At 34.8% G+C, this 25,606-nt stretch overlaps 3 protein-coding genes across 4 annotated transcripts; 2 read left to right on the top strand and 1 right to left on the bottom strand.

Moving 5' to 3' along the window:
• On the top strand, window positions 1–21,969 carry LOC122403630 (alpha-tubulin N-acetyltransferase-like). Of its 2 annotated transcripts, none has more exons than XM_043407252.1 (8): window positions 1–914; window positions 8,212–8,361; window positions 10,806–10,977; window positions 16,762–16,903; window positions 17,815–17,920; window positions 18,026–18,113; window positions 18,615–18,661; window positions 20,694–21,969. In XM_043407252.1, exons 1-8 carry the CDS (start codon window positions 811–813, stop codon window positions 20,986–20,988), a joined length of 1,104 nt encoding a protein of 367 aa, XP_043263187.1. In that variant the 5' UTR covers window positions 1–810; the 3' UTR covers window positions 20,989–21,969. The 2 variants fall into 2 exon arrangements, with proteins under 2 accessions (XP_043263187.1, XP_043263188.1); XM_043407253.1 differs by having other exon boundaries at window positions 20,706–21,968.
• A 9-nt stretch (window positions 21,970–21,978) lies between these two features.
• On the bottom strand, window positions 21,979–24,139 carry LOC122403631 (phospholipid phosphatase 6). Its single transcript, XM_043407254.1, has 4 exons — window positions 23,954–24,139; window positions 23,405–23,536; window positions 23,162–23,261; window positions 21,979–23,050 (listed from the first exon to the last, which is right to left on the bottom strand). The coding sequence occupies exons 1-4, from the start codon at window positions 23,954–23,956 to the stop codon at window positions 22,668–22,670; spliced, it is 618 nt and encodes a 205-aa protein (XP_043263189.1). The 5' UTR covers window positions 23,957–24,139; the 3' UTR covers window positions 21,979–22,667.
• A 292-nt stretch (window positions 24,140–24,431) lies between these two features.
• On the top strand, window positions 24,432–25,592 carry LOC122403628. The gene is made up of 5 exons (XM_043407248.1): window positions 24,432–24,563; window positions 24,660–24,697; window positions 24,781–25,095; window positions 25,183–25,450; window positions 25,526–25,592. Exons 1-5 carry the CDS (start codon window positions 24,514–24,516, stop codon window positions 25,590–25,592), a joined length of 738 nt encoding a protein of 245 aa, XP_043263183.1. The 5' UTR covers window positions 24,432–24,513.
• The last annotated feature ends 14 nt before the right edge of the window (window positions 25,593–25,606 follow it).

The raw sequence follows: 25,606 nt of genomic DNA, 5'->3' as shown, positions 1-25,606 counted from the left end.
GCGATTCGTCAGGTGAAACTCTGTGTCAACGTTAAATTCTATTTGTTAATCGCGTCATAAAATTTCTTTCTCTAAAACCCGTGCCGTTCACCGTGAGGCGTTATTATTTTTGACATTCACGATTTCGGAGCATTTTACAACCGTATCGGTTAGCTGTCAGATTGTCGGAGACACTGCAATGCATGTCACCTAACTTCTCTCGCAACCGTACCGTGGTAGTGGAAAAGCAACATCGGATGGATATCAGTCGGCTACGAGCCGTGAAGGAGGACAGAGTCATGGAAGCCTGATCGATCTGAACAACCGTGTGTTGTCTCGCGCATAGCGTTCGCCGTTGTCTCGAAAACGCCGATTGTTTTAGCACCGTTTTAGAGGACTTTATAGATTCTGTCTCGCGTACGATGCGTAGAGTAAACTCGGGCTGGTGACATCAAGAAACGAAAATAGATGTCATCGCGCAGAGCCACGTGACAGGGCGACAATTCATGTGACAGCGAGCGTGACACGCTGCAAAACAGTTAAATCGTTTGACAATTCGACGCACTTTGCCGTGACACGAATGGTACGGAGGAACAGTAATAAAAGAAAACAGTCGGTTTCGCCGGAAAACGCGCAGTGAAGTTGTCTCGGTGGGTGCTATTGACCGCCATATTCAGGACAATCGTTCGAGCCCAGAGTTTCGAAAAACCTCGGAAGGTGGTACGTCGGTGACACAGGCCTTGAAAGGTTAAGAATCGGTTCTCTCGAACGTATAGTCGCCGTAAAACGTAAAATCGACAAAACGGGCATAGTGGAAAATCTGTCGTCGAAATGGAGTTCAAGTTCAACGTAAATAAACTCTTACCCAGGAAGATCAACAAGGTCACGCATACTCTCATCCCGGAAGACTTCAAAGGCGATCGTCGTGAATTACAGTAAGCGCCACTTCATTATCGCCTTGATATTTGACTTTTATTTTTCCCCAATTATCATGGTCGAGCTCGTTTTCTTAAGTTTATTATTCCAATTGCAACAAAATCGTGCAGAGCAGACTATATGTATCTAAAATTTTTGGAAATTATTCGCGAGAAACGAATGTTAAATAATGCGATACGAGGAACCAATACGCCGTAAGAGGTGTTGTTTATCGTGGTCGTCATCTTCAAGGTTATCTTGTAATATGGAACATGCATGAAACTTTCACTTTGCGTCGATGACACAAGCATGGTCATTTGGAGTCATTCTTGCGTCTCGATGACTTCCCGGAACATAATCGGTTCTCCCTGCTGCGACATAAATAAACTGCATCCGACACGTTCTAGCACATTGACACCGTCGCATTGGCCGATATTGTCGGTAAAACGATGGCGAAAGTAAATTGTCAATGAAACAGATACACGCGTTGGCGTTAGCTCGAATTCATCGAAGACATTTCTGTGGAAAATTTTTTTGCAATATGGTTGATATTTATTGTAAAGCTCGGCGTCTATCCATCTTGATAATAACCTCCTCTTCCAGCTGTGCTTCTGTGAATGTTTACAATTCGTGTAACTCGTGTAACGTATTAATAATTACTAATAAGCTGCGCACATAGTACAAATTTTCTACTTAAACTGTAAAAAGACGATAAAATACGCAACAAACAGAGGATAATTACAATGACTTAATTTCAAATAACGAACAAAAATGAAGATTCATAATTTAGTAACGATAGATGTTTAAGAAGTAGCTAAATAATATTCTCAACATCTATTATGTAGATGTAGAATAATAATCCAACTGTACTCACAATCGATATACATTACTCGATGTTTATTATGTAACATGTACGCGTTGCATTGTAATTTATCTTGCATATTTCATAATTAGGACTTACGAAGTCAGTTCTGATTAAAATTCTTATCAGTACCAATAACATAAGCAACAAATCATATGCAAACGGCAACGTGAGCAATTAATAACGAATACTACGAAGGAAGAATAATACAAATAATAAACAACGTACGCGTCATTAATATCTGGAAACGGAAAAAATAATTAACAGCATAAATAACTAATGGCACGTTGAATAAAATTTTATTTGTCCAACGAACTAACTAAAAAGTGAATAAAACTTGTTACACCTGTTGAGAACAGGATCAACGCGAAATACGTAACGCTGACGCGTTGGTATATGTGTATTACTCGTTTATCTAGTATTCAGTTCAGAAAACCGGCTAGTTTCCTCCTGATTAGACCCTAACAACGCTACCATTTCAAATCTGAAGTTGCTCGGTCACTGCACATGCCTGACTAAATAAGATTCTGTTGACCAGCGTGCATTGCTATGTACATTTTTTATTAATAATTCGAATTATTCCTTGGTATAAATAGAGAATAACTTTAACTTATAATAATATATTTCTTACTATTTTCGTCCATGTATTACCAAAAATATACGACAAATATTTGAATTATGAAATTACAAATACAGTTTACGATCCCATTCTAAATAACAAAGTATTGAAAATAATGCTACACTCATTTTCGATGCCATCAGAAGATTGATAAAGAGATTGATAAACTCGAATCTTGTATGCCCCTTGTAAGTCCGCGTACCTTTAATCATTTTGTTCTTTCGTAATGTGGGCGTACAGAACGAGACTAGTGGGCTGAAAATAATGCACTCCAAAACAGCTTTGCACTTGGTTCTTTGTGATTCGTTTGTATCCCGCGAGCATCGTGAGAAATTAATTTTACACGACTTGTATTTACCTTTTTAATTGTTCACGCGATATTGGAGCCTTTTATATCCCGTTGCACCTCTATTTCGCAAGCTAGGAAACTAACTTTGTACGTTCGTAAATTCTTCAGCGATGACTCGCAACGCTCGCGGAAGTCTGTGATGAAATTGTGCCGCGGTTATTCGCCCTATTCGCCAGCTATTCGATCGCGACGATAAAGATAATAATTATCGCTTTTCTCGCACGATATATCTTTTCTGGCTCATATACCTCGGGCGCAATAAAAAAATCATACCTGAAGAATGCCTCGAATTCACGCTTCTGAAAAGATTACGCCCGCGTTACCATCGAGATTTAGAATCGCGATCGTTATCTTCCCTGGGATTATCTGATCACCATCCTACAGACAGCTGATTCAGTAAATTTTGAATTATGGAATCTCGATTGCGTAGTCTTCGAGACTTGTAACACCGATGATGTCAACCTTCGAACGCGGTATCTTAACAAATGAGAAATCTCAATCAGGAGAAGTCATTAACGTCTAGGAACGAGAAGTGTCGATACCTTCCATTCATAGGAGACAACATAGACGTCTTAAGGCTAATACAGTTTGAAACGGATGACCCTGGACTCGTAGGACCCGACACAGGTGACCCTGGATTTGTGAGACACGACACGAGCGACCTCGGATTTGTGGGACGCAACATGGGCGATTACGGACTCGTGAGATCCCACACAAGCGATCAAGGACTTACAGAACCCAACGCACACGACCCTGGAATGGTGGGGCCCAATGCAAGCGATCTAGAACTCCGTGAGACTCGATACGTACGACCCAGAAATCAGGGGACCCAACACTTTTACCGCCTCGGATCGTTTCCAGTGTCAATTTTCTGGTCCTGCGTAGGTCATTTTCATCTTATTCCACAATTCCTGTGCGTCTTCCTTCGCTGCAAAGCCTGTTCGTCGGTCAAATGCAACCGAATGTAAGCCACGGCTGGCTGATTCCTCGCCTCCCACTCCAATTTCACCTTACCTTCCGCTGACTACACTGGCTTCTTCGTTCGTATTCCTTGATCTAACTTTTTCAGGCTAAGAATCTCTGTAATTCTCAATAATAATCAATTCTTTTCGTTTCTTTAACAGAACTGTTGTAAATTGGCACACTTTAGTAATAGTAACGTTCGAGTATTTGTCCAATATCAGAATAGTAGTCTGTTCGAATTATCCCAGCGTTACTTGGGATTTTAAAAACTGATTTCGAAATCGTGGGACCAGAAATAGACGACAATCGTGAGACTTGATACAGATATACCAGGAATCATGGGACCCAACACTCGACGGACTTTGAATTCGTGAGATCTGACACAAATGATTTCAGGATCGTGGGATCAGGCACAGAGGCCCTCGCGATCGTGGGACCATGTTCTGTACAATCCAGAAATTGTGAGAACCAATACTATGAATACTAAGCAAACCAGATTCGTTCCTATATTGAAGAAATCCAAAATTTATCATTATAAATAGCCAAGAATCTTACAAACACTCTGCAGTAGGAAAACTGGAGCAAAAATTACAATTTTCATTGGACAAATAATAGATCAAAAACTAATATAATTGCTGGTTATTAACACTAATTTTCTGTAGTTACATTTACTTGATCTTCAATGTTAAGATATCGTTTAAAAGTAAATATTTGTTTTTCATTGATAAATTGGTTCAGAGGAATGCAGTTTCCTTATCGATCAATATGCAACAGACTGGAAAGTACAACTTGTTGGCAAAACTAATATATAGAATACTTTCGAAATTCTTTAGAAACTATTTCTGATTGGCGTCGATTTATTACACTAACGAGAGCAAGTAACCATCCACGCATTCCGTCGAACGAGAACGATCGATAAATCTACTTCCTCGATCACCTTGATCCTTCATCGAACTTGTACGTAATATTTCCCGAGTGAAGATCACCCATAACATTAACCCACATAGCTTGATACACATACTCCGTAGAACGTGAAAAGTAAACGCGGTAAACTTTAACGTGACCGTTTTACTGTTCGATTAACCATCCTCTATTTTTTGCATAATCTCCTACTTCTTACGTTGTTTTACTTTGTCTTATTATGCACAATACGCTTCTATCACATCTATAGTTGCAACTGTACATGGTATTATTAATTTATAGCATAACCAAAAAGTATTTCCTCCCCCAAAACTAAATAATACGTACAGAATCTTCTTTAACAGCTCATAAATATTTTATGTTTTACAGATTATATAATCATTATTCTGCGATAAAGTAATATTTCTTGCACATTTTTCGTAAGATTAATCAACTGGAAAGAAGATCAAACAATGAGTGTCTCCCTCTAATCTCGCATGATGCAGTCCCACGTGTACAAACCATGAGTATAGCAATCTCTCCATCATCGCATGCTACATTATCGTGCCAATTTAAATCTCGGTTGTATTGTTAGAACAAAGTATGTTATGTCAGCAAAGTAATAGGTACTTACGTTCGCGGGTTGTTGCTCGAACGGAAATTATTTATGGAGCCTCGCGTAATGAAACTATTCTCATTCATAATAAAATGCTAGCGGAATGATCGTGTTCCGTGTTTAGAAGTTTGCATTCAGACGATCGCGATTATTTACGCAATTCACGAATCTTTAAAACACATCGGTGAAACCGTCGAAAGCAGTTTCCCCTCTAGGTTCGTAGACATTTTAGAAAACGAGTGCGATGATTTCACCGTCGATCGTCATAATAATTTACGATTGCGATACATATTCATGAAAACGATTTTCTTTTGTTTTTTTCTCGTGAAAGCATCATGATACATTAAATCTCGTGTCTCGATCTTTTTTTTCGAATTGCTCCGTGTGTTTCACGTTTTACTGGTTACCAATGACGTTCGACCGTCGGATTTACGCTAATTAATACAAGTTTGCCGCGACTGTTGCATTTGATGAGATGAAATATTGCTGATAAAACGGCGATGCGGAATTTAAAGCGTGACAGCGTTTAGTATCGTCAATGAGTATCGAATGTACAGGGTGAAGCATTTCAAACATATTACCTGAATAGCTTCTTTATTTTTAAACATGGAAAAGAATTTTTGAGATGGAAGTTGTTTGATTTATTTACCTTCTGATAGTTGCAACGGAACAAAACATAAAAAATACACCGAGTGTAACAATTTAAGAATTTCCACATTTATATTCAACATTGTAATCGAAGTTTTCGAAACAGCGGTACATGCTTTGGAACGATTTGATACAGTTTTTAAAAATAAACGAATTATCTAGGTTATCTATTTTAAGTGCCCCACCCAGTATATTACTCGGAATGAACGTTATCGCAGTTGTTAAGTTTTATTTACCGTGGAATGTTTTAATGGATTTCACAACTTCAGATAAGTAAATAAGAAATATTGATGCATATAATTTGTTGGGTTTATGAGACGTTTGTGTGATGTGTATCTCTTCTGCGTAAAAGATGAATCATTTAACATGCTCGAAAAGAATATTAAAAAATTTGTGAAGCAGCATTTCTTCCGAAATTTATAGTGTTTAATAAGAAAGAAACAAACTAATCAAAACAAATGTGTATTAAACTTTTGGAAACAATAATTAAATTGTTGGATTTTTAAAAAGACACAAATAGGTGTTCAGAATTTGAAAATTGTATTAAACAAAAAGTAGGATAATTTCGACCAACTGCAGGAATATTTTTGAATACTTTCTACATTATCAATAACCAACGAGATGTATTATGTTGATAGAAGCAATATTGTCCTAAAATTATTTTAAAAACAAAAAAATACACGATATTCGTAAAAAGTTCTTTGATTGCTTATCATGTAAAAAATGATAACTTAGAATAGTAGATTAGATTGGACCTTTTCAAAAACAGTTGTGACCACAGAAAAGATACAACAGATAGAATCAAATTTATTAAAAACGATTTCTAAAAATCTTTTTGCTTCAGCACAAAGCAGAAATGTGCTATTAGTTGAATGTAATATATACTATTTTGTCTTATATTGGGGGTAATATAATTGCCCTATTTCACCCTAGTCTGTACGTGTAACTAAACTATCGTACGCCCTTGCGACACGTGATAATTCAGAATAGGGGTAAACGATCACGATATTTCGTGGTCAGAATTACCTCACTTTACCCTACTCTATACATGTAAATAAAGTATCGTATGCCCTTGCGTCACGTGAAACTTGAAAATGGAGTTAAACGATTATGTAGTGCCTGATGATCCATCATCGTTCGCCACTGTTTCAATGCCTCATGAAAACATTACAGTGCACGGATAATCCATCACAATTTGCATTGTAAAGTGGCCGATTGGCTCGGATCCAGTTCTGAAATTGGGTCGGTCCTTACAACGCATTAACTTATGGTATGATCGATTTTGTAAGCGAGAACTGGTGTAAGTAAGGCGAAAAAAAAATGAATAGGATACAGTCTGTGTACAGTGTTTAACGTCCATGGACAGACGCGATGAATCGTTGCCATTTTAAAACGTCCTATTTGCGTCAATCCGCACCTTACACGTATCGTCCGTCTTTAACGCGATTCTTAGTTTCTTCGGTTTCAGGTATGCGGAATTAGAAAACACACAACGCCGCGTCGCGTCGCTGAGTCATACGCTAATTTCGAAGCGTCGGCGTATAATCAGATTGTGTAATCGATTTACCAATCACCGTGTTCGGTAGAAAAGGCTCATGGGAACCAACAGACAATTGAATGCGAACTGACGCTATCGTTTCCACTGCGTTTTCGATAAAAACCAGATTATTAGGCGCGAATCTTGTTGCATTGGAATTAATAAATTTGATCGTAATCGTAACAAGCAATTTATCATTTCTATTCAACGTTTTACGAGTTTGTAATTATCTTTAAAAATACCAAAAGAGAATGATTATTAAGTTTACCAGACAATTCTAGCCGGCTTTTTAATTGGAAGAAAATAATGTAATTTTCGTTAATGTTAACAGCTTTTTCCTATCTTGATGGCAAAACAATACACTTTTCATAAAACACTTTTTTCCTAGCTGAAATAATTGTACGGTAACGGCCAGAACTTTCTGGTAGACTTAATTCAAAAGAGAGGAAAAAAACGTACATTAAGTAATGAGGAACTATCGAATTAAAATTAGATAAGATCGTGTTTAAGATGAACTGAAGTTACAGCGAAAAATAGTATGATAAAGTGTGAAAATTAGCATTAACATTCGTCTCACATTTATGTGATACTTCTTTATACTTTATTTATTTATTTCTAAATTTTCACGTATTTTAGGATCACTTTGTATATGTATTTTGTGAATGTATAGCTTCAAAATTTATGAAAATTATATAGATATGTGCCTACACATATAAAAAATAGAATTATAATAACTGTTATTTAAGACAACTGATTTCTTTCATACGTTAATTGCGCTTATCGTTAAAAAATGTAAGTAAATTCCAAAAACTTTTTATTCCAGCGAATGTCAAAGACAATTGGGCAGAGTCCTCGACGACATGGGCGAGGCTTCAGCGAGGGCTCAGGGCTTGAACAAACCAATAACCAGCTCCCTAAAACTTCGAGACACGGATCATTTGGTTTACTTATTAGTGGACAATGAAGCCAACAAGTGAGTTTTTCAAACATTTCGTACAGTAAACTCTTTGTCGTTGTAATAATAACCCTTAAATTTAAAACTAAGAAATCGTAATATTATAAAAAAATGATTCTTACATCGAGTATCTCAAATTTCTGTTACAGAAACAATTAAATGTATTTTAATTATAAATCTCTGTTTACTCTAACTTTTTATTCTATAAACTAAAAAACTTTATCTTTGCAGTAAAATGGTACTCAATTAATTAGCTAAACGAAAGAATTCTTTAAAATGTTCGCGTTCGAATGAAATCGATCATCGATCGGTCCTGATTAAACGGTACTATAATTATAATTCGATCAAAAAGAGGTTCTACCTTGTGATAATGTATAGAAGAACAAGCAAAAGGATCTATTCTTCGGAAAGAAAGAATTCTGAGCGCGTCTGTACTCGAATTAAATGCTCGATTTAATTGCTTCCGCAAAACCGTGGGTAAACCGTCGGTGCTGAAACGAAGTCCCCTTTAAAAAACGTAACTCGAAGCCAGCCGGTGAGCAGAAAGGAAGCTGTATTTCCCAGGATAAGGGGTTTCGTGGCGTGCAAAATGGTCGGTGGATCGATATGTCGTGTCTGGTGTCGCCTTGGCTACAGAAACCCACCGTTCGCGTCCTCGCAGAATCCTTTCGCGATGGATGTTGCCAACCCGTAGCTTCATATTTGTTCTAGGCTGCTTCCCGCTCCACGGTCGTTTTCGATGGGAAAATTGATAATCACACACACGCGTACCACGTTCCGTAATAATGACCGGGTCATAAAGTTACTCGCGCGGCCATTAACGATGCACGCAATTAATTACTAAGAGTAGACTCTCTTATAATCGGCGTCTTCATGACGAAGCGGGTTCGTTCGAGATATAATCGTCTATCTTGCGTTACACGCTGCATTATAACGGTCAATCTTGGATATTGCCGATAGATTAGGAAGTCAGATAGCGTGTTCCGCTCGTAAAATTCTCGAATCTATCGATCTCGTCCAGGTACGAATTATTGTTAGTCACACCTTCCAGAACTAGGGTAACTCGTATATAAACACAGCCCTGACAAATAAAGGGCGTCCATAGACGTTTTATACACTCGATCTTCTACCAGTTATTGAAGTTAGTTTTAGCAATATGGTTGATATTCTTCTCTGTTTTTTTAATTTTATCACAGAGATTATACTACGTGGACTGTTGTATCAACAAAATTTGTAGTATTTATTTCGAAGCTAATAAGTCAGAATTGTTATTCAACAACCCGAAAGAAACATTTTCCACTGTTCTTTCTCAAGAATTGAAATGCACGTTCTTTATTGGAAGATGTCCACAAAGAAATTTGTTTTGAGGAATATAGTAAGCGAAACAAAAGGTGCAGCATACTTCTAAAAACTTGCAACAAACGAACTGCGTTCTTTTTTTTTCTTCGTCTTGCTCACTGAACTTCGCTCTTGCGGATTACTTGTATGCATTTGGAATTTTCAACAACTTTCTTAAAGAAAAGCGACTGGTTAAGAAAGTGTGGAGAACACGATCAAAGGATCCAATTAATTTAGAAGCAAATAGTTTTTTATGTCAGCCATTAAAGCACTTCGTCATTCTGGGAAATATATACGAGCTGATAGGTATCTTGACGAATAAAAAGTTTGTATTACACGAGATATTCCATTATTTCAGGGCGTTGAAAAAGTTGAGGTGAAACTTCGAGAACATACAATACTCATCGATGGAATGTTTTGTTTTAGATGTACAATTACAAAGTTTAAATGAAAATGTCATCTGATATTTGTCAATATTGAAGTCAAGTTTAATTTGCTTCTATTCGATAGTGCTTGTTCTAGTAATAATGACTAACAAAAAGTGGCAAGAATTCCCTCAGTAATTAAATAGTTCTTCAATAATTCAAACTTCTAGTTTGTTTCTTACTAAAAACAATTTTAATGTATTAATTGTCATGTATCGAGTACGAACGTTAGGAAAACGCAGAAAATTCATTTTTATCCAAAAATTACTTTATCAAATGTCGTTACATAGGTATTAAGGAAATACTTTTTGGCAATTTGTGATGATAGGTTTCTAAAGAAATTTGTACGTCCAAAATGGTAAAATAATGTTGTCTAGCATATACATACACCGTCCACAAAGGGTTAAATTTCTACATCATCCTCTGTTCGACGATTCCTCGGTGGAAGATCGTCGCAGAAGCAGCGCTAAACGAGAATAGCAAATATCGAGTTATTCGCCACGAAAATGTCACGACGTCGAAAGCGATCCAGTTCTTAGCTGTTATTAAGTACTTTGACTCACTCAGCCGTGCACAGATGCACCCAAGCATCATCCGTGAACCACTTCTATCTACGTCTAATGACGGCGAGCCTCGAACGGTGGACCGCAATCGTGAATCATCATCGTGTAATGTTACAACCTTGCTTCGATTTTACAGCGGACTGGGCTGCGTGGTGGGTTTGCTCAAGACTGGATCGAAGAATCTCTTCATGTTCGACGAGACAGGAACTCATTACCAGCTGAAGCCTAGGTGCGTTTTGGACTTTTACGTTCATGAGTCTCGGCAACGCATGGGTCTCGGGAATATTCTCTACGAGTACATGTTGTCCGTAAGTAATTAGGGCTTTACGCGTATTCACCGAGTCAGGGTACACCGATTGACTATTAAGTTCCCCTCTATCTTTATGGTAATTCAATTATTATGCACCTCCGAACCTCTCAGCATACGTGGGATACGGGAAGCACAAAGGGGCAGTAAGACACTAGGAGATATATAAATATGTGAAAAAATATACAGGATTTGTCATCAGAGTCTGGGATTGCTTATATATAAATTAATTATTCGTTTCATTTGTAATTAATTAGCGATATAGTTGTATCGGAATCTGAAATTATTATCAAATAATTTGGGGTATAATATTTTGTAAATAAGCTTGATCACAACTTAAAAGTGGTATGCGATCTGTTTCATCCAGTAGTACCTCGATAATTGCTCGTACGAGAACCTCGTTCGTTGCACTATCACTTACAATTAGTAACGAGTAAATAACGTAATAAAACAGTTCAATAAAGCATTCATGTGCCTCATCCAACATCGTCACCTTATTTTATCCCATTTAAGGGATTTCATAAAAAAAAAATACTTGTTTGACTAGAAAATCTTGAAAACTTCAGTCTTGAAAAGAAAGTATCTTCGACTCGACCGGTTTCCTTTTTCCCCACTTTCCTCGCGATTGGCGTGATCGCGATTGAGGAAATGGCCTTGAACGGTCAACTGATTTTGCCTCGACTATAATCACACGAGGAACATCGTCGCGAAACGGATCGCGTCCGGTGCACAAAGTTGCTATCCGCCCGCGCAGGATAGTCGCGTTTACGGTGCAAACGAGTCGTAATTACATCCCGAGTAAAAGCAGAAAGACGTCGTGCGATCTTGATCTAAACTACTTCTATGGAAACGTTGTACAAAACGAGGCTGTTACCACGTTCCTGTCCGCGTAGACATTGCGAAACTCAGCCATTTCGCAAACGATCGCGAGGGAACGAAATTTAACAGCGAACAAAGAAATCTCAATGTCAACGAAGTATCACAAATTATTTTCTGAGAAGAGAAAATCTTTTTTTGTCCCTAATACGCGTAAGGAAAATAGTTCAACACAGAACATGCTCCAGCTAACGCTGAAGAACTCTGCAATGCGATTTCCACGGAGTTGCTGTGCATCTCGAGTTTCGTGATTTCTGTTGATTCGCATAATTTTTTGCAATTTCTCTTGACTCGAATTTTTTTCAGCAGGCGCACAAGAAGCGAGCGCACATCGAGCGTTAATTGTAAACTCTATAAAACATCGCGAAGTGCGGCTAATAAGCATTAATTACGAAAAAGTACCGTACAAGCTGGCAATCGTAAATAGCCCAGTGCATGAGACCATGATGTAAATTCACGTGTCGCTAAGCCGACAGCACTTGCTGTGATTCCGACAACAGTGCACCGACCATAACACAATGAGGCACAAAAATCTAGGATACGAGCCACTACCACGAATATGAATTCCCTCGTGCTTTTTTAAATTTCTCTTTGGCCTCGTACACGAGTCGCCGGGCCTTTTTTGGACATAATAACCCATTTGTTCAAAACTCTCTAAAACCTTTTTACTAACCTTAAATAGACCTACGCAAATTATTTGAATTTGATGTTCAAGAAACGATGGACACGAAATTTTAATGTTGATTGATGGTAAATACTAAAAAGAATTCGCTGAAAAACGCGATTGTAAAATTGTATTACTTGGTTAATTATATAGAGTTTAACGTAATATTTTAGGAACGTGTCCTCGAAACTTTATACTTTAAGAATATGCAAAAATAGCGGAAATTTTTCAGTGTCTGGTATACATAACTCCTCAACGACGTTTATTACAATGCCGTTTTTCCACGTTTGGTCTTCTCTTCGTCAATACCTTTTTTGCTCAAAATAAAATCGTTCGGTGTGTACTCTGTATTCCTAAATTGTTTGGTGAAGCATTACCTCCGTCGTACTCAAATTGTCTCGTCGATGACAAAATATCATACAAACGTAGGTCCACAAATGTTTTCCGAGTTTTTTAAAAATATACGCTGTAGGGACTATTCGAAGTGGAATTCTTTATCCAGTTAACGAATTCCAAATAAAAAGACTAAATAGGAAAGTTTTAAAATTTGATAGAGATATTTATTGAGACGTACTATTGAGCATATAAAAGGTACAATGGAATTAGAAATAAGAAACTGATAATTTCGTTAAAAAAAAGATTTGTTTGAAGCAGTTTTATTAACATATTATTTTATTTGTATTTATTTATATTTTTTTCTAGAAAATATTGTGATCATTAACTTTGATAGTAACTGTCTTCGCCATACAATCAACAGTCCACGAAACATTTACAGAAAACGATAAAACCACACTTTTTATCTTACAGGACTTTTTACATGTTCGACAGTACGTCTCGATAAACATTTGTGCCAAATTTCAAACTTTATTGCTACCTTGAGCAATAAGACAAGCTTCGTAGCATCATCTTGTTGAACACGTTTCGAACCAACGCTATCACTGTTAACGTTATTTGATATCTGTAATTGTGTATACGTACGCGTAAGTTTCGCTATCGTGTTCGAGCAATGTCAGTAATGTTTACATACTTATCAGTGTATTGAACCATTGGAGTTCTCGTTCGCTAATGCAGCGCTTCTCAAACTGTCTTTCGCGAAAAATCGCTATTAATGATTAAAAACGATCAAGGAAAATTAAATAAATTAAGTAAACGTTGTACATTTGCAGCGTATTTTTGGCATTATTTTTTTTGTTTTTAATTAACATTATAATGCCTTAAAGTCTCACTAATCCGGACACGGATAATCCGTTTTAATTTGTATCTTTTTTTCTTAGTTCTGCAAGAAATAGCATTGGTGCCGTGAACAATTATGTAGGTTCTTTAAGAAATCAGGAATTACAGACATCACTAATGTATAAAAACTGTGAAGGCGATTCTAATTAAAGAACAGCAGCAGACGTCTGCTTAAACAGAACTTGGTCACTCTGTGCAATCATTTTAGTTTTCAATTAAAGGCTTTGTCTCAGTATTTATCTTCGTAACCACGCTAAAATTCATGAATCCTATTTAAATTTATTTCCTTTAACAATTCAGCTTGAGAATTAATTATTTTAGTTCCAAAGTGACAAGTCTTGTCATCCATACGTAGCAATCAAAATGTTGATGCTATCTTTTAATTTGCTAATCTGAATTATCGTTTATCAACACCTGCTAATTCTCGATCAGAGAATTTATTATTAATTTTCTTAATACGAATACAGAAAATTTTCTGAAGAGAAACTAAAACGTAATACAATATGGCATATCTGATTTCTGCCAGCAATGCGTGCCAGCCGTAGGGCGTGTACCTAGCCCTTCAAACTCTAGTGCCCAAAAAGGGATCACTCGAGGTCATTCCTGAACCATTGGCATCCTACGCTCGACGATATTATCGTCTTCGCTCCTGTACATGTTTTTTTTTAGTTTTTACGAGATCATAATATTTTTCCACAACTTATACTACAATTTTCCCTATCCGTGACTTAGAGAAGAAACATTTACTGATTTACAATTGCTAATTTTTATATTCATATTTTAGTATTTTTAATGAAACGTTTAGTTTTCGGATTGCAATAATATTGAAACATTTTACACGTTCAGTAATGTTATTTACATTCGAGCAACAAACAAATATTCTTCGCTAAATCGCGTAAAGGAAAAGAACTGGTTTTTATAAACGTGAACTCGTGATTTATGTCAAAGAGAAAGGAAAGTCTATTCGTGAAATTGCTAAATTCTTGAGCACGAGGAAAATTTCATAAACGTCAACTTGTAAGTTATGTTAGAGAAAAAGGAAAGTATTCGTGCATTTACTGAATTCTCGAGTGTGAAGTAAAGTACAGTAGCAAATACTACTAAATGATTTACAGTAAGATTAGATATGATACTTTAAAAGGACATTTGATCGTGAAAATTATACGATTTGTGAGGGAGATCCTCGAAAATCCATGATCAATATATTAATTCCATAAACTCTATTTAAAGATCTGTATGGATATAGGAAGATATAGAACCTTACAAAATTGATTTCTTTTTTTATTTCATTTTCTGAAAGTATATGTCCTCGAAAATGATATTGTCAGTGGATATTATCTAATTCAGAAAAATAACAAAGCATCTATCGATATTATTGTCATCTAGGCGTCCTGACAGCGTGTGTAGTCGGCTTAAGTGAACTTTTCGAACCGAAACAAGCAGTTTGAACAAGTTCAGTCACCTTTTGGGTTACCTTCGACCGCAACACCCACGCGTAACGACCTTTTGTCACGCTCCTATTTAAGATCATTCGCTAATTTGCCACCGTAAGCCTGAACTCTTTCTTATCGAGTATGAGTCACGAAACCAACATTCTTGGAAAACAATTATTTTTCTTTGCGGTTAGCGTGTTTATCGCAAAATTGTTGTAAAAAAACTAGTAGTTTTTTTTAAAAGTTAATTATAATCAATGATTTCTGATAAGAACCTTGACTGTAGAACGACTTTGAGACACGATAAAACGAGTAAATGAATTATTTGTTGTAGAAACACATTTATCATGAAAAAAAAAATTAGTAGATAGATCAAGAAAGATCCATCGATTTTTACACAATAAATAAACTAATAATCCATTTAGCAATCGATGGGAATTAATAATTTTATTTAAACTGGCTTAATACATAAATATTGCTTTTTGTTAAATATTTTATTCCGAACACGAGGTGGCAAATACGCGGTGAATTGAGAGGATCTCACGCTACAAATGTTGCATCGAATAGCGTGCAATAAAGGACAGTTATATGTACAGTTACGTGGGAAATGGCGATTAGAAGATCGTATACGATGTATGATTCCGTTTATAAAGTTAAATCCCACTACGTGGAGATGTCAACGGGGTCAGATAGCATTATGGAAAACGAAAGAAAATGAGTATTGATCGCTGACCGCGCAAGACGTCGGCCGGAGGGAAGTCGAAAAAAACCAGTCATTACTCTCTTTAACGTCTGGCTTTATGTTCAACCGTACGTTCCGGTCTATGTCGTTCCGACTGCCCGGAAAACCAAGAAATCCTTCGTTTTGACGTGAGTCGTAACGGTACTGAAATAGCGACATGCTACTTCTTCCATTCTAATCGGTGCTGTTCATATTTTTTTCCAAGACCTTGCTACAGAAATTATGCAGTAAACAATTTTGAATCGAGCGTGGGAGGTTCTTTCTCGCCTTCCGTACTCTTCAAACACGTCGCCAACATTATCTTTTCCAAGATCTCGGTAGTTTCTTTTATCAGAAAACGTGTTTTGGAAGGTCGAATGTAACACTAACATTTTTTCGATTGAAACAAATTTTAGAAAACTGATATTCGTGGTCTGATATACATTAGAAAATAGGCGTTGAATGAAATAGGGACTATTTTTATGAATAAAATTTTTATGAACAAAAACTTTATAAACACAATCTCACAATCAAAAAAGCTACAACGAGTACCACTCATTGGGTAAAAACTTCTAATAAAAACAAAACAAAGTTACTATACTTTATAATAAATCGTTAATAAATAAATACTCGTTGTTGCATTTGCGAACAAAATTGTTAAATATTATGCTTGCAGGATTTACAAGGAGGGAAGTGCAAAAGTCATTGTTATCATTAGTTCTCCGCATAGAAATCCTACAGTCTTAACGTGACGCCTGGGTTCTTCCCCCGTTCCATTCACGAGAATGCCGATTCATCTTCCAGTTGAACACTTTCATTACAAGCCCGTTAATACTTAATGTTGCTTTCAATTTCCAGGAGGAAAACATTAAGCCGGTGAAGCTGGCGATCGATAGACCTTCGGGGAAGTTCTTAGCCTTTCTGGACAAGTACTACGGCCTCTCGAAAATAATTCCGCAGAATAATAAATTCGTAGTCTTTCAAGGATTCTTCGACGATGGTACGTACTCTTGTTTACGCAAAAGTAATTTAAAACTAATTAAAAGAAGTTCTTAATCTATCAACTATAATATAGAGCATATGTTACTCAGTAATATGCACTCAAAAAAGGTAACAATTTTAGTTTTTTTTAATATATTCTTCGTATTCAATTTTATGAATATAATAAAAAAATTATGACTAAATTAACGCAAGAAAAGATTCTGATGGATCAGTTTTGATAAGAATGAGGCACATGATTAACTAGTAAAATAAATCTGCCATAGTTTATCCTATCGCACGGATGTAAAAATTGATGTACAATGACCTTACACAGAAGGAATATAAAATATTATTCCACGCATAAGTAATATTAACAAATGAATTTAATGGAGAATCGGACCAAAAGTGAGGAGAATATTATTTTTGAGGCGTTGCATTACCATTCCTGATTACCTAAAGATCGAACTGACCGAACGATGCGTCTCGTCTTCAAGGCACCACCGTAAAAGTACAAGGCTGTTCATGAATCCATTGTCGATCTGGTTTCAAGTTAAAGGTACAAGAATGGTGGAACGAAGGTCGCCTTATAATCTGTCCTTCGCTACCTCGTGCCCTAAATCGGTAATTCTTACCTGGGAAGGTATGAATCGCGGTCAATGTCATCCTATCTACGATTAATGACCTCATTATGCGATTCCTTTGATCGATTCGAAGCTGTCCTCAAACGATACGCTCCCCGTCACGCTGTTCCTGTCGATTATAAATGAGCCGTTCTAGTTTTCATGGTTTAATATAGCTGAAAATTGATCGCTCTTAATCGTAGTTTGTGACAACGTCTAACAACAAATCTGTCTATTTATAATTCCTTCGATTAAAAGTGTCGTAATTAAATCTATGCCTTTTTTAACATACTTATTTTCTATTTTGCAGAGCGCCAGGATGTCAGATCAAATAGATATAGCTTGTCTCCTAAACTGTCTGTCGATATCGGTGGAGCAAACAACATTCATAACAATATTGGGAAAAGTAACTCCAGGTACGTGTGTAAAACATTTTAAATATTTTTAACACGAGATATAATTCCAACATTGCGGTAATATCCTTGTGATATTCTACATAATGAAGAAGATTGTTTTTTCAGCATGAATGGCGTCCAGTATTCTCCATTTGTTGGGCGCAATTCGTTCGGCAGATACGCCGCGGCACGACCGCCGTGTTCCATGGCGAATGTAAGTACAACACCATAAAACACCTGAACCCGCCAACGAATCAGTGTAATAAATTATTACTAAGTTTCACTATAATATCTGAGCTTCTTGTAAATGGCGTAATAGAAACAGATACTAAAGGTATTTGCAGTTGAATGTTCTTTTATTATTATCTGTGCGAAATAGTTAGACGATTACTCGCAGAACTTGATCAATTGCAAGAAGATGGCCAAACATAGAAATATGTTTCTTTAACGAGACACAGCCGAAATAGTATGGGTCGATAAACTGTTCGAGATACAGATACCTATTTAAAGGGTTACACCAGTGCGACGCCCTAGAAAATAGCGCGAACTTTGGAATTTACATTAAATTTACGTTATTAAATATCCTCATAGTTTTAGTCATTTTTCACCATGAAAACTTACCAATTAATAATTGCGTAAAAGCATAAATAATACAAATTCTAACTCTTATGGTACGGTGTAACGCTACTAAGGACGCATTAACGCTTTTTTCTAGATAATCCATAACACTGCTGTGCTTGGTCCATCCGCCGAACGTACTGAGTGAGTAAAATCGAAAGATAGTCATCCAGATCGTAGACAATTTACGCAAGCTGCTTAAATAAATTAGTTGTGAAATTCAATGTTCGAAACGCGAAGAGGCGAGGCCTCTATCGAACGTTTAACGTTGGAGCTTTGATTAATCCTTCGACGCCCAGATCGTTTGTCTTAAACAAATAACGTTTTGAGCTGTGTAGATTATTGCACCGTCAGTAAACTTAAATGTACAGTAATCGACGGGGATGTTTAATCGATGATATTACAAATTTAACTTGCTAGTGAGATAAACGTTTATCGAGGAGTCGAAATATTTCGTCTGGTCGCTAAAGGGTTAAAAGAAAAATAAATAACACGGTAATACGCAACAGAAGCGGCTTTCACTATTTTTACACCGTGTGTACACGCTACCTCTTGCCAACGCACGTTAATACGCGCGACGGATATTTCTTGACCTTTTCTTACCTAATTTTTAAATTTTTTGTTTGTGGTCGTACAGACTTAACGATATGACTGTAAATTTTCGAACAATGATAATGTAAAAATCTATTTTATATTTAGAATCTCGACGATTAACCCTTCTATTTTAATATTTATTTACTCACCTAACTATAGGATAATGAATTTGCGTTTTTCGACGTGTCACGGTTCTGTATTGTATTTAAAGATGCTATAAAAACCAGTTGTACAGTGACTGAAACGATACAGCATTTATTGTAAGTGAAAGTAATGTAAACATTAGCTGTAGAAATTTATGGAGATCATTTAAATTATTATTAAATGAAGTTATAATATAAAAATGAAAATGCTATAAAGGGTTTAATTCTTAAAAGATAAACACGAGAAGCAAATACCGTTCGATCGTTTTGTTTCAGCAACACTTTCTTAACGCACAGATACTTGGTTTATTAAAATCATATTTCACGTTAAATTAATTTTGCGCATGTATCAATGTATGTTCATTATATTTATTTATTGTGATATGTATACTATTATTTTGAATCATCATTTGCACCATATTATTAAAACAGTTGCATTGAATGCTCAGCATGGATTTACATTTATTTCCTTTTTATTGGCAGATATTAAATGATTCCACTCCCATGAAAATACAAGTTCAATATTCCCAAAATCCTCTGCACACTGGCAACATGTCCCTTTCACTCTTATTTGCAGAGTAAGTAATTTCTTGAGCATTACTTGCAAAAATTGTGATCCCTGCATGATCTATTTTCTGTTACAATGTCACAGACACAATGCATTATCTTATTTTGTAATTGCAAAAGTATAAAACGAAAAATAAAATATAAAAAACCTAAGTGTTCGGTCACACTTGGAAAAAATTTTAATGGGAGATTCTAGAGGCCAAAATAAGACGAAAATCAAGAATATCAATTTGTTGATTGAGGCTTCGTTAAAAAGTTATTAAAAAATTAAATTAAAAAATTTCAAATTCTTCTGGAAAAATTATTTTCGGTTGCGGGGGTCAATTACAACCATTTTTAGTGAATAAACATACCCCCGAAAACCTACGTACTTTCGAGAAAAAAATTCTTTACCGAAAATATACCGTGTGGCCGAAAATGCTTCTATAATTTTTTAACGAAGCCTCAATCAACAAATTAGTATCCTTGATTTTCGTCTTATTTTGGCCTCTAGAATCTCCCATTAAAATTTTTCCCAGGGATGGCCGAACACCCTGTATATATAAATAAGTTTTTCATAATAATTCGTCGATTAATAGAACCATAAATTTCTTGTTCCAATTCTATTAAGTGAGTGTAAAATTTTTGTTTGTTATTGCTTATCTCGATATGTTAATACAATTTTCATAATCAGAAAATTGTAAAACATTCTGATAATCATACCTGGAACAAAACTTTGCACTTACCCAATGAATGGAGTCATGTTACAGCTATTAGGACTCCAAAGAATCATAGTAATTTAACAATACGAAACTATACGTGACAAAGGAATTATGATCGTGAAATGCATGTCAGTATTTTATACAGAGGTTTCCTTATAATTTCATGGAAAGTTATTTTTACAGTGAAAACTCAAGGACATCTACTGCTATGCAATTGAAACCAGACCGACCACGCTCATTAAGTCTTTACTCTGAAGAGGAACAAAAACAACGCACAAACGAACTGTCCACGGTACCAACACCTGCTTTACCCGACCATCAACCAACTCCCCTCGCTACCATATTACGGGAAACGGAGAAAATTGAAAAGAACATAAAACCATCTCCCTCGTGTAGTCAAGAAGTAGCTGGTACCAACCAACACACTCGATTGGACCTTAAATTTTACCATTCACCTTTATGGTAATACAACTAAAAGAAATGAAAAATTAATATTCCTCTGGATAGAATTATTTTTTATTTGTTAGTTGTCTTGAAGAAATTTATGTTGAAAAATGTTATTACTTGCATACGTGACAATGTCGTAAAACTTTACCTTCGGTAATAAGATTCTTATGAAAAGGTAATTACTAATAAGTTTGATGGTGATTAAACAATTATCAAACAGATACAAAGAAACCTCTATATCAATTGACAAAAATAGTTTTTCTCTACTTTCCGGTCGATATAAACATTTAACATATTAACATTGATCTTTATTTAATTATATATTATTATGAAACTGCACTGAAAGCTAGTAAATGTAAAATGAGACCTAAGAACTATTTAGTATCAGATCACGGTAATTAAAATTTGGAAGTTATTTCTCGCTTAATGTACTTCATTACTATTTTTTGTATCGTTTTAAATAATGCTTTCATTATAAAGTAATTTCTAAAGTTCTAATTAGACTTCTCTTGAATATGATTGCAAAAAAGGTATTTGTACTAGTATAAATATCTAACGAATGTATTTCAATGATTAATTATGACGTTGAAATTGTTAGTAACTTTGCATTTAAAAAATGAGTTCAAATCGTAGTACATGACTAACAATAATCGTGTAGAATCCATATGTAAGCTGGCTTGTAATTTTATACCTATACGAAAACGTACAAGACGTTTCGCATATACCGCAAATGTAGTCATATATAAGTTCATTATGTAAATGAACTTATCATTCCTTCTTTTTATAATAGTGCACTATAATTAGATTTATTATTATTCAGTTTCAATCTTGTCGCGTTCGATACTCCATTAAAACAAACGAAAATTTTCGTACAGTCTATATTTATCAATCACGCCTTGAAAATTTTGTACCTTCTAGTACTAAATTCGTAGAAATCTATGAATTTTAGATAACGGGATAATACCTAAGTATGTATAAAAATGGAATCGTTGTCGAAAAAACTATATCACGTGACAAGAGAATAAATGATTAAAGTACAAAATACTATAATTTATTTAATAACATGGTAACCAAATTATTAAATATAATTATATAAAACATTCCCCATATATTCCTTTTTACATTTCAAATTTATGTATGTACTTTTCTCTGGTATTCACTTTATTCAAGGTTAGGTTTTTCAAAATTTATTTCTTAAATTTTACAATTGTACTGCAACATCAATAATATCGTAGCTAATATTTCTCGTAATTTGGTACTTCCAAAGTTTGGTTTATCCAGTCCAGATTAACACATTCACGTCATCCACCGGTTGCTCACCTCGTACACTAGGTACACATGAAGCGACCTGCTCTTTCATAAATTTAGGGTATAAAAGTATTCTTTTATTTACATTGAAAAGTAAATCATCAATTATTCATAATAATATCAAAACCTAGTATTCAAATTCTCGTACCGCATCCGCGGATGAAGTAATGTGCATACATCTGGCGTCATCGTGAATATTCTAAGACACTTTAAAACAATTAAAATTAAATAGTTGCATCTGAAGTAAAAATTGTAAAATACTTGCAAAAATTAAAAACGTGATTATTTTATACACAGTCCACATAAAGTCATAATGCATAATTTGTCACCATTTAAAAACATATTAAAATATAACACACTTAATAACATAACCAAAGCCTAAACATTATATTACGTATCACTCACTTTTTCATCAGTCATAAAAGATACTAAATACAAACAAGTTTGTGGTTCTAAGTACAAGAAACTCATGAGTAGACCTTCAACATAACCTAAAAGTAAGCCTGCGATAATATCGAGAATATGGTGTCTTCCCATCATGATTCTAGACAAAGCTGTAGCACTAACCCATGCTACTAATGGAGGGAAGAAAATCATAGGTACAGGCCATAGATGGTTAAAGAAATAAAGTAAAAACATAGCTCGAGAAGCATGACCAGATGGAAATGAATATTTATCAGGTCCTATTGCTAAAGGAACTGCGGCGGATGTAGGCCGTCTTCGTCGTGTGATTGCTTTCAATACACCAATAAAAATAACGTCCAACACCAAGCCTGAAAGCATAATGACTTTATTAATTAATATAAAAGCTGGTTATACAAAATTTTGCATTCTTAGTGTTACTAGTATAGACATTGTATTTATTATTAAAACATTATACTTACCTAATAATAAATTGACTTGCATTTGATATAAATCTTTATTATGAAGAATCCAAACCAGAGCCAATACTGATCCAAACCATACTAGGCCATTACATGATATCTATATAAGTAGTGAGAAATATTAAGAAATAGCAATTTGTTTATACAACTATGATCTCAGAGAACTTATTATCATTATTATAGTTGATTTTTAAAACCAAACTATTTGTTAATTAATAACTATAAATACATTTTTAAACTTACCTCCAATGCTGAATAATGTACTTTTAATTGTTTCATAGGCATGTATTTGCCCATATATTTCACAAAACTGTTTGTTAATCGAATGTCAAGAGACAGTATATTCTTTAGGATTGGTGAAATGTCTCTCTTATCCTGTTAAAGAAATATTTCTTCTAAATTAATAGAATTCAAGACAGAGTCAAGTTTATTTTAATTCTTAAATATTGTCATGTATTCTCAAAACAAAACTAGTATCATGGGGAACAACAAAATATACTATCAAAAAATAAAGAGCAACGACTTCCTTGTACAATTGGTTTTATTTTATACAGTTTATTAAACAAAATAATAGAGTACAATATTAATTTTAAATAAAGCAAATGTAGTTGATAGAGCATCAAAATACCCCATGTAATTCTATATAACCTACTTTCAAAATAAAATGTGTTATTAAAGATCAATTATTGTATGACTAAAAATGTGTACTTTACTTATCTATTTCTTTGGAACAAAGAAAATAGCTTTCTAAAAAAATTAAGCTAATAATTCACTTGATTGACATAAACTAACCATGATTATGAATTCTTAGTAAAAATTGTTCCTCGATGATCAACTTTTTAAAAATAATTTGTTCTATAGTACACTGATAAAATTATTGACAAGAAACATATTTTCTTATCATGTCCGTTATGATTAGTCCACGTATCAAATAAACCAAATAATCACTAATCAACGTTATCAGCAACTTTAAGTCATTTAAATAAATAACATCAATGGTGATGCTATAAATAGATAAATTCTTGGTTCTAAATTCTAGTTACACAATTGTTTTGCTTTCTAAACACAAGATGTCACTTCTAGAACTTTTGCTGTTATTGTTGTGGTACGATATTTTTTCTCCCAAGATTGCAACCAATGAGTGAGCCACAAGGTCTAAGGTCATCTTTTCAACGTATTTAGTTTTGATGCACTCCGCCTGTGGTGCTGTACACGGACCAGTTAATCCTTAAGAGTTGTCCACCCAGGCTAAGTCAAAATAGCTTAGCTACCTCAAATTACGAGAAATAATTTGAACAGTCTTAACTGCTATTTTTAATTAGGAGTGTTGCGATATAAAATCTTAACAAAATATGCAGAATAAAAGTATTATGGGAGCGTCAAATCGACGTCATGATAGGAGGTAAAATAAACAAGATTTCCTGCTTCTTCTTAAAATTTCTCAATATTGTTTAATAAGTTCACACAGAATAACATAACAAATTACTATTTTTCACAGAACAATGGCTGCATTTGACTTTGCTGTGCCACAAAATGGTAAGAATAAAATATTTTGTTTTAGCTTCTCAATAAAATTAAACTCAATGATACATAACATGCTTTTTGGTTTATTGATTTAGTTGGTTCAAGAAAAGCACTATTGGATAGATTATCTGTATTTTCTACTCAGTCAGTTGACGCTGATTGCAACAATACAGAATTACAACTCCTTTATGATGAATATTTACAAAAAATAATGATAGAAAATATCTTAGAAAAGAAAACACAGAAGAAGAAGAAGTCATTTTCCTTGCAGCTAACAAAAATTGCTAAGGAACTTGATCATGTTGAAGAAAAATTATTTAAACTAGAAACCAGAGAGAGAGATATAATAAATTTAACTATGCTGCAGAATGATATAGACAAACAAATTGCAAATGCAAAGAAGTCTATAAGTAAGTTTAACAATAAGTACTTATATCTTGGAAATACTAAATACCACATCATGAGGTGTATTTTCAAGGTAATTGTTTTAATTGCAGAAAGGGAATATATTGAAAAGCTGGAAAATACTTTATCTCAATTACATTCTTTTCTGCAACGTTTCGATGTACTTCAATATAGCAATATAATTCTTCCTGAAACACCTGAAGAGTGGGAGGAAGCAATCCAAACATTAAAATCTTGCAGTGATACTTTAAAGTCTAGTGTGTCTATAATTGAATCAAAAACTGATACATATAAAAGTGTTAATGATGGCATTACAAATTTCTTAAATATCCATAGCACTATTGAAAATCTTCACAAAAGGTACAGTACATGTGGATTTGACTTTTAACATGTTAATTGCATATTGTTTCGAAATAAATATTTTTATGCTTTTAGGTTAGGAAAAGAAATTGGCGAGTTACAAGCTCTTGCATTGAAAATTGCATCTTTGGCTTTAGCATAAATCTACCTATAACT

This window comes from Colletes gigas, unplaced genomic scaffold, assembly GCF_013123115.1.
Source record: "Colletes gigas isolate AHSC1104 unplaced genomic scaffold, ASM1312311v1 Colletes_gigas_Sc00066, whole genome shotgun sequence".
Taxonomy (NCBI): domain Eukaryota; kingdom Metazoa; phylum Arthropoda; class Insecta; order Hymenoptera; family Colletidae; genus Colletes; species Colletes gigas.
The sequence above is the reverse complement of the archived record's forward strand: the minus strand, read 5'-3'. Positions and strand labels throughout refer to the sequence as shown.

Excerpts from the sequence above, each read along its gene's own strand:
- LOC122403630 (XM_043407252.1), top strand. The coding sequence starts at position 811 with ATGGAGTTCAAGTTCAACGTAAATAAACTCTTACCCAGGAAGATCAAC. Across the intron at positions 8,362-10,805 it reads GTGGACAATGAAGCCAACAA|CGGACTGGGCTGCGTGGTGG; the intron begins GTGAGTTTTTCA and ends TCGATTTTACAG. Across the intron at positions 16,904-17,814 it reads TCAAGGATTCTTCGACGATG|AGCGCCAGGATGTCAGATCA; the intron begins GTACGTACTCTT and ends TCTATTTTGCAG.
- LOC122403631 (XM_043407254.1), bottom strand. Across the intron at positions 23,262-23,404 it reads TACATTATTCAGCATTGGAG|ATATCATGTAATGGCCTAGT; the intron begins GTAAGTTTAAAA and ends CTACTTATATAG. Across the intron at positions 23,051-23,161 it reads GCAAGTCAATTTATTATTAG|GCTTGGTGTTGGACGTTATT; the intron begins GTAAGTATAATG and ends TTATGCTTTCAG.
- LOC122403628 (XM_043407248.1), top strand. The coding sequence starts at position 24,514 with ATGCAGAATAAAAGTATTATGGGAGCGTCAAATCGACGTCATGATAGG. Across the intron at positions 25,096-25,182 it reads AAATGCAAAGAAGTCTATAA|AAAGGGAATATATTGAAAAG; the intron begins GTAAGTTTAACA and ends TTTTAATTGCAG. Across the intron at positions 25,451-25,525 it reads ATTGAAAATCTTCACAAAAG|GTTAGGAAAAGAAATTGGCG; the intron begins GTACAGTACATG and ends TTATGCTTTTAG.